Raw genomic sequence first — 9534 nt, forward strand, 5'->3', positions numbered from 1 at the left:
CCCTGCAATATTTACATTATTAATAAGTTTGCTCAAATAAATGCAATGACAGAAACAAGCTAATAGATTGCACATGAACTGTACCTTCTAGGAGAGTCAACACTGGTCTGTACCTATCAACCCCCAAAGTGGAATTGAAGCTTTCCACAAAGTTAGACTTGTTTGTGTCATACTTAATAGCTGGGTTAAAAGCATGTTTTGACCAAGTTGGCTGTGCTCCAAGTTTTGATAGCCACACTAGTGCTTTGGGATTGGCCTTTTGCAGTCCTTCCATTGCTTTTCTGAAGGTGAATGGGTTGTATGCCCTAGCTGCTTTCCAAAAGAGCTGGAACATCAAAAGTCCAGGGAAGTGCACTTTGAAATTCTTCACCAAATGCTTACAACAATACTTTCTTCCCACTTTTGGCCATAACTCAGTCAAGGCAACATCAATACCCTTAGGAAATGAACAAGTATTAGACATGTCAAATAAGCTTGCAATGAGGGACAAAATAAGACAATTAAATCAATCATAAAGTCATACCTTTTGCCTATCAGACATTATGCACCAATCATCACCTCTGCCAGACTCTTTTAGTGCATTCTTCAAATGCCACATGAAAAATTTCCAGCTATCACTGTCTTCTGCTCCCACTATTGCCCATGCAATTGGAAATATCTCATTATTTCCATCCAAACCAACTGCTGAGAGTAACACTCCCCCATAATTCCCCTTAAGATGAGCCCCATCCACACCAATTAGGCTTCTACATCCAGTTGTGAACCCATCTACACAACCCTTAAAGCATATGAAAATGCTGCTAAACTGAATAGGCCTCTCTGGACTTGGTTTTGTCCAGGCACAGTTTGCAAAGGACCCTGGGTTTAATTCTTTCAGTACATCACAATACTTGGGCATATACTTATATGAAACATCATGGCCACCATGAATGTCAATCAATGCTTGTGTTCTGACCCTATATAAGGTGCTGAGAGCCATATGAATGCCATACCTCTGAAATAACAAATCATTAAGAGACTTGGCAGGGATATCATTATTTGCCCTGATGTCATCTAATAATACTCTCTTAGCCCATCTCACATTCACCATGTTATTCCTTGAGTCAAGCCCTTGGCATGTATGTTCTGGGTTGTGAATGGTTTTGATGGCCCATGTTGTGCCATCTGCAAGTAATGATGCATGTAGCTTCCATTGACAATGAACATCTGAGCATCTAGCACCATACCTTAAGTTGCTAGCATAGTCCAAAACAACAGCAAACCCACACTGAATGCAATAATCTCTTACAACATCCCTGAGATGTTGCTTATCAGTGAACAGTTGCCACTCCTTAAGTACAATCTTCCCAAAACCCTTATCTTTGTACACTTCACCATTATTATATAACTTGGTCAGGTAATTATCTTGTTCATTCTCACAGTCAAAATCAGGATCCTCAAATGGATCATAACTGTCTTCAATCCTAGGCATATCATCATCCTTCTCAAATATGTCTTCTTCTTCAACACTCTCATCATCTGTCTCATCTTCCAAAGCATCATCTGGGGTATATGTGTCATCTGCATCATCACCATAACCTCCCTCATCATTCAACAGCACCATACTTCCTGTCTCAGTGTCATCTCCTAAGCTAATAGACAGTTCTCTAGCAATGTCATTCCCACCACCATTGTTCATATCATTCTCCCCCCTACTAGTACTAGTGCTTATGACAATGTCTCTCCTTATGGCAGTGCTCCTAGGAAATCTACTTCTATTATCCCCAGTAGCACCCATATTGTTCACATCACTCTCCCCTCCACTAGTACTAGTGCTGATCATAATGCCTCTCCTTTTGGCAGTTGTCCTTGGTAATCTTCTTTGAAAAAAAACTGAAACTCTAGAAGAGGTAGAAGACACTCCAGTCCCAAACTCTCCAACATTTTTCAAGGGTGGTATAAGTGTTTGAGTTGATGGTTGGGGTTGTGAGTCTTGGATAAATAGTTCAGTTGGGGCTTGGTACTCAGGGACTTGGGTATCAGCTTGGTCAGTTTGGTGAGGTTGCCATGGGGTTGGGGAGATGTTAAACCAATTCTCTAGTGCATTCCCCCTCCCTCTCCCTCTCCCTCTCCCAATTTCTGTCCCTCTCCCTCTCTCTCTCCCTCTCCCTCTCCCTCTCCTTCCACCTCTCCCTCTGCCTCTCCCAGTATCAATCCCTATCCCTCCCTGAATCCCTATACCTCCCTCAATACCAACTTGTGTTTCAATCTCATTTTGTGCACCTATCTTAGTTTGTGTTTCAAGCTCTGCCTCAATCCCAGATTCTCCCTCAATCCCATATTGTGTCCCAGTTTCTCCCTCTCTATTACTACCCCTTCCTCTACCGGGCACCCTCCCACTACCCCTTCCTCTAGTAGACCCTCTCCCTCTACCACTTCCTATCCCTCTACCCCTTCCTTTCACTCTCAATATGTCTAACTCCTTATCTTCCTCTAGTCTTTGTTCAAGTTCAGGCCAAGTTTCATCTGGATCAAAAGTTAGAATCTCAGTTTCAACTACTTGTTTTATAGGTAACCCCTGAACATGCTTATCAAATTCAGCCTTAGACACCACTTCAGCTTCAACCAAATTAGGGACTTTCTTCTTCCTAGGGGTTACTTTTTTACAAGCAATAGGTTGGTTAGGTTGAACAATTAGACCCTTTTCCTTAACAAGTAATCTAGTTGCTGCAACAACCTTAGTGTCCTTTAAACCATCCCCTATCCATATATAAATCTCTTTCTTATCAGGCAAGTTTACAAACATTTTCATCAAATCACTGTCACTCTCAAGACTCACATGTTTCATTTTGTACACATAATTAAATGTGGGATTTTGGGGTGTTTCTACATTGCTTTCATTTGCTTTTTCCCAATACTCCACAATAAGGTCTATCAAATTCACCTTATCTACATCATCAACCAACACAGGCACATCTTTACCCCTATATTGAAACTGTAGCAATTTTTTTTCATCCATTCTGCAACAACAACAACACAAACGAACAACATATAATCACTACTTAGGTAAGAATTATACCCTAAACAGAAATCACATCAACAAACAAATACAATAACTTTTACAACACAATCATGCAATTCTAAGAAATACAACAGTAACAATATCAACTTCAGCAATTAAGATTGTCAACGTGCTATAATTCACAATCAAACATTCAAACATTGAATATTAAAACCCAAAAACAGAGCACAACATAATGTAAAGCAAAATTCGACACATACCTGACTTCAATTGCCACTATTAGAGGTCTCAAGCTTCAAAAGATTGAACTTTGTTCACCAACAACCAATCGTCGACGAAAATTCACCAAAAAAACCCAGCAATTTCTCGCAATTTGTATGTTAGAATTTCGAATTGAAAACCCCGAAAAAAACCCTCGACTATACCCTTTACCATACAAAAATTTCTTCAATAATAATACCCAAACCCAGAAAATCCCAGCCCTAATGCAAAGAATTCATCACTCTCTCTCTTTCGATGCTTAAATTCTTTAAAAATGGAAGGAGATGAATCAGTCACGCATAAATTTTGATTAGACATAAGTGGGTGGAGGGGATATAAATGGGGGTAATTTGGTCATTTCATTTTTTAAAAAAAATAAGCCTTGACCATGGTTAGATGAAGGATTAAGTGTTTACCATTCGCTTAACATAATAATTTGAGGTTTACCATAGATATTTACAAAAAATACTGTTTACCACTGAGGAAAGTAATAACTTAAGGTTTACCATTGAGAATTTCCCAAAAAATTTTAATTCCCTCTAGGTTTTGGGAAGATTTCCCCAAGTCAACAGTTTCCACATGAGATGCGGATATTGCCAAATCATCTCCTTCCAAATCAATCAAAGGAGCGTTATTTTTATCATTATTTTCCTGATTATCCTCTGTTTCCAAAACGGCAAATCTTGAACCTTCAGCATTTCCATTTTGAGCTTGGCCAGTTTTTGAATTCTTGCCATGGTTATCCTTCCCCGCAAATTGCGTTCCTTTTTCCGGCCTCGGTGGTGGTTTCTTGACAACCATCCAATCGCCATAATCTTGTTTCTCCATTGTTGTCCTGATTCTTTCATGGACTATTTTTTGCGGAATATTTTATTCACAATAGAATCAGAGAGATCCATGTCTTCCTTCTCTTTACTGGAACAATTGTTATCTTGATGACCAATCTTCCCACAATGAAAACATATCATTCTTATCCCTTCATACTGAATTTGCCACACACGACCTTTCAGCCAGAATTTCGAGAGCAGCGGTTTTGTAAGATCAAGCTCAACACTTAATCTGGTAAATTGACCTCTTTGTGCTAAAGCAGTGTTATTATCAACTCTGACCACCTTTCCAATCTTACTTCCTAGTTTGTGTAAAAACTCCTTGTCAAAATATTCCACAGAGAGGTGCGGAATACGAACCCAAGCAGTGAGATACCTTAGAGGAGCATCATCTGGAACGAAATTGGGGGTCCACTTGCGGATAGTAAGATAATTATCATCTAACATCCAAGGGCCTTGGGTTAGAACATGATTGTAATCAGCAATATTGGAGAACCTTGCTATGAAATAATCATGTCCAATATCAGCTAGAACAAGACCTCCTGCTAATTCCCATTTCTTCTTGAGTCTCTTCATGAGGGACATGTATCCAATCTTGCTATTAAACATCTTGATTATGAGAGTGTGCTTCCAAGGTCGGCGTAGCCTAAGTTTTTCCTCTTTCGAAAGCAAAATAATAGGACATTTTGGATCATCAACTACATTTCTGGTAGTTCATCATCATCAGAAAAATCATCATCTTCTTCTATTGATAGGTTAATGCCTACATTGCCCAGTCCTTGGGTAGAATTAACCATATCCTTGAAAGAAAGATTGATAGGGATGGCAGGGTTCCCATTTTTGTTAGGCAATGGGGGAAATTGTTGCTGTCCCTGGGAGTCAGGAACAAATTCTTCATTCTCATTCGAAAAGATTAAATTGGTGATTTTGCGTTTGGATTTTTTTATTGATTGATCAGAATTGGTTTCCCTCACTAGAATTGGTTTTAGGTTTTGCAGATTTTTAGAGAGCATTTTTAGAGTGAATTTCAATAAGAATAATTTTGTTTGTACAGTACTACCATAAAAGTATTGCTTATGATTCGAACCCGTGACCTTGCGTTTGACATGAAGTTTGTATTATCACTGATCTACTGAGACTTATACTATATAGCATATTGGATAAGTGTAAATGGTAAGTTATGTTCGAGTTTCTCCAAATAAGTTGGTAATATGTAAGTTAGAGTCCAATCAAATGCAAATTGTTATGCTTTTACATTTTTAAAAATATACTCCGTATGGAAAAGCAAAGGACTTGAAATTCAAGAAATTGTCAAATTTTGAATTATAAGTGGACATTACTTAAATCTATCTATCACTTAACATAATATTTTATTCTCATGCAAAATAAATAACAAAAGTACGAGTCGTGTTACACTCACCTATGTATCGTTCAAAATTTACATGTGCCCATCTATACATTTTATAGCAGTTTGATGATGAGCATAAATTAGTTATAGTGTTTAAAGTTACGACAATCAGCTTCATCGTTAAGATTAGAATTTTAGTTGTGGTGTTAGATGATCCTTGTTACTCACTCTCATTTGGGGCATGGTATTCCACACAAACATTTATCAAATCCTTCTCAATATCTACTACTTGATCCGTGTGGTTTTGACTTCATATTATTATAGTGGTTGATGCATATATGATCACTATGATGTTAACCAAAAAAGTTCTAGAGATGGGTTTAATATATGATATCTTTATTCTTAACTAAGGTATACAATAAACTTGTATGTCCTAACTAATTAAAGACCATATAATTACCAAAATTATTGTGTAGAACGGACTCATGTGAGTCCGTTCTATTTACTGGCCCGCGCTCGGCCCGTTTACTAAATATTAGCCCGCGCGTGGCCCTATACTTAAAAAGGTCTTTTTTTTTTCCGTCGTTCCGCCTTCCTCCTTCTTCTTCTCACCCACGATTTCTTCTTCCACTCCATTTCTAACAGTTACACTCCATTACTATCGACTTAATTTCACGTTTCCGACTCCCCATCTCCAAAACTTTAGGCATTTACAACTCCTTGATTCATGGCTTATCACCTGCATCCTTTTCATGATGTTAGGACAGATGTCATCCACCCATCCCTCACAAACTTCCCTTCTTGTAGCCATCCTTACCATTGTCACCCTCCTAATCCCTGCAATATTTACATTATTAATAAGTTTGCTCAAATAAATGCAATGACAGAAACAAGCTAATAGATTGCACATGAACTGTACCTTCTAGGAGAGTCAACACTGGTCTGTACCTATCAACCCCCAAAGTGGAATTGAAGCTTTCCACAAAGTTAGACTTGTTTGTGTCATACTTAATAGCTGGGTTAAAAGCATGTTTTGACCAAGTTGGCTGTGCTCCAAGTTTTGATAGCCACACTAGTGCTTTGGGATTGGCCTTTTGCAGTCCTTCCATTGCTTTTCTGAAGGTGAATGGGTTGTATGCCCTAGCTGCTTTCCAAAAGAGCTGGAACATCAAAAGTCCAGGGAAGTGCACTTTGAAATTCTTCACCAAATGCTTACAACAATACTTTCTTCCCACTTTTGGCCATAACTCAGTCAAGGCAACATCAATACCCTTAGGAAATGAACAAGTATTAGACATGTCAAATAAGCTTGCAATGAGGGACAAAATAAGACAATTAAATCAATCATAAAGTCATACCTTTTGCCTATCAGACATTATGCACCAATCATCACCTCTGCCAGACTCTTTTAGTGCATTCTTCAAATGCCACATGAAAAATTTCCAGCTATCACTGTCTTCTGCTCCCACTATTGCCCATGCAATTGGAAATATCTCATTATTTCCATCCAAACCAACTGCTGAGAGTAACACTCCCCCATAATTCCCCTTAAGATGAGCCCCATCCACACCAATTAGGCTTCTACATCCAGTTGTGAACCCATCTACACAACCCTTAAAGCATATGAAAATGCTGCTAAACTGAATAGGCCTCTCTGGACTTGGTTTTGTCCAGGCACAGTTTGCAAAGGACCCTGGGTTTAATTCTTTCAGTACATCACAATACTTGGGCATATACTTATATGAAACATCATGGCCACCATGAATGTCAATCAATGCTTGTGTTCTGACCCTATATAAGGTGCTGAGAGCCATATGAATGCCATACCTCTGAAATAACAAATCATTAAGAGACTTGGCAGGGATATCATTATTTGCCCTGATGTCATCTAATAATACTCTCTTAGCCCATCTCACATTCACCATGTTATTCCTTGAGTCAAGCCCTTGGCATGTATGTTCTGGGTTGTGAATGGTTTTGATGGCCCATGTTGTGCCATCTGCAAGTAATGATGCATGTAGCTTCCATTGACAATGAACATCTGAGCATCTAGCACCATACCTTAAGTTGCTAGCATAGTCCAAAACAACAGCAAACCCACACTGAATGCAATAATCTCTTACAACATCCCTGAGATGTTGCTTATCAGTGAACAGTTGCCACTCCTTAAGTACAATCTTCCCAAAACCCTTATCTTTGTACACTTCACCATTATTATATAACTTGGTCAGGTAATTATCTTGTTCATTCTCACAGTCAAAATCAGGATCCTCAAATGGATCATAACTGTCTTCAATCCTAGGCATATCATCATCCTTCTCAAATATGTCTTCTTCTTCAACACTCTCATCATCTGTCTCATCTTCCAAAGCATCATCTGGGGTATATGTGTCATCTGCATCATCACCATAACCTCCCTCATCATTCAACAGCACCATACTTCCTGTCTCAGTGTCATCTCCTAAGCTAATAGACAGTTCTCTAGCAATGTCATTCCCACCACCATTGTTCATATCATTCTCCCCCCTACTAGTACTAGTGCTTATGACAATGTCTCTCCTTATGGCAGTGCTCCTAGGAAATCTACTTCTATTATCCCCAGTAGCACCCATATTGTTCACATCACTCTCCCCTCCACTAGTACTAGTGCTGATCATAATGCCTCTCCTTTTGGCAGTTGTCCTTGGTAATCTTCTTTGAAAAAAAACTGAAACTCTAGAAGAGGTAGAAGACACTCCAGTCCCAAACTCTCCAACATTTTTCAAGGGTGGTATAAGTGTTTGAGTTGATGGTTGGGGTTGTGAGTCTTGGATAAATAGTTCAGTTGGGGCTTGGTACTCAGGGACTTGGGTATCAGCTTGGTCAGTTTGGTGAGGTTGCCATGGGGTTGGGGAGATGTTAAACCAATTCTCTAGTGCATTCCCCCTCCCTCTCCCTCTCCCTCTCCCAATTTCTGTCCCTCTCCCTCTCTCTCTCCCTCTCCCTCTCCCTCTCCTTCCACCTCTCCCTCTGCCTCTCCCAGTATCAATCCCTATCCCTCCCTGAATCCCTATACCTCCCTCAATACCAACTTGTGTTTCAATCTCATTTTGTGCACCTATCTTAGTTTGTGTTTCAAGCTCTGCCTCAATCCCAGATTCTCCCTCAATCCCATATTGTGTCCCAGTTTCTCCCTCTCTATTACTACCCCTTCCTCTACCGGGCACCCTCCCACTACCCCTTCCTCTAGTAGACCCTCTCCCTCTACCACTTCCTATCCCTCTACCCCTTCCTTTCACTCTCAATATGTCTAACTCCTTATCTTCCTCTAGTCTTTGTTCAAGTTCAGGCCAAGTTTCATCTGGATCAAAAGTTAGAATCTCAGTTTCAACTACTTGTTTTATAGGTAACCCCTGAACATGCTTATCAAATTCAGCCTTAGACACCACTTCAGCTTCAACCAAATTAGGGACTTTCTTCTTCCTAGGGGTTACTTTTTTACAAGCAATAGGTTGGTTAGGTTGAACAATTAGACCCTTTTCCTTAACAAGTAATCTAGTTGCTGCAACAACCTTAGTGTCCTTTAAACCATCCCCTATCCATATATAAATCTCTTTCTTATCAGGCAAGTTTACAAACATTTTCATCAAATCACTGTCACTCTCAAGACTCACATGTTTCATTTTGTACACATAATTAAATGTGGGATTTTGGGGTGTTTCTACATTGCTTTCATTTGCTTTTTCCCAATACTCCACAATAAGGTCTATCAAATTCACCTTATCTACATCATCAACCAACACAGGCACATCTTTACCCCTATATTGAAACTGTAGCAATTTTTTTTCATCCATTCTGCAACAACAACAACACAAACGAACAACATATAATCACTACTTAGGTAAGAATTATACCCTAAACAGAAATCACATCAACAAACAAATACAATAACTTTTACAACACAATCATGCAATTCTAAGAAATACAACAGTAACAATATCAACTTCAGCAATTAAGATTGTCAACGTGCTATAATTCACAATCAAACATTCAAACATTGAATATTAAAACCCAAAAACAGAGCACAACATAATGTAAAGCAAAATTCGACACATACC

The 9534-nt window shown here is 39.0% G+C and overlaps 1 protein-coding gene across 1 annotated transcript; it reads right to left on the reverse strand.

Moving 5' to 3' along the window:
* Positions 1-4113: 4113 nt before the first annotated feature.
* LOC145557335 (uncharacterized) lies at positions 4114-4698 on the reverse strand. The gene has a single exon (XM_081618525.1). The coding sequence runs from the start codon at positions 4696-4698 to the stop codon at positions 4114-4116; it is 585 nt and encodes a 194-aa protein (XP_081474651.1).
* Between the last annotated feature and the right edge of the window lie 4836 nt (positions 4699-9534).

Source organism: Chenopodium album, chromosome 9 (genome assembly GCF_948465745.1).
Source record: "Chenopodium album chromosome 9, dcCheAlbu1.1, whole genome shotgun sequence".
Lineage (NCBI taxonomy): Eukaryota > Viridiplantae > Streptophyta > Magnoliopsida > Caryophyllales > Amaranthaceae > Chenopodium > Chenopodium album.

Excerpts from the sequence above, each read along its gene's own strand:
- LOC145557335 (XM_081618525.1), bottom strand. The coding sequence starts at position 4,698 with ATGTTTAATAGCAAGATTGGATACATGTCCCTCATGAAGAGACTCAAG.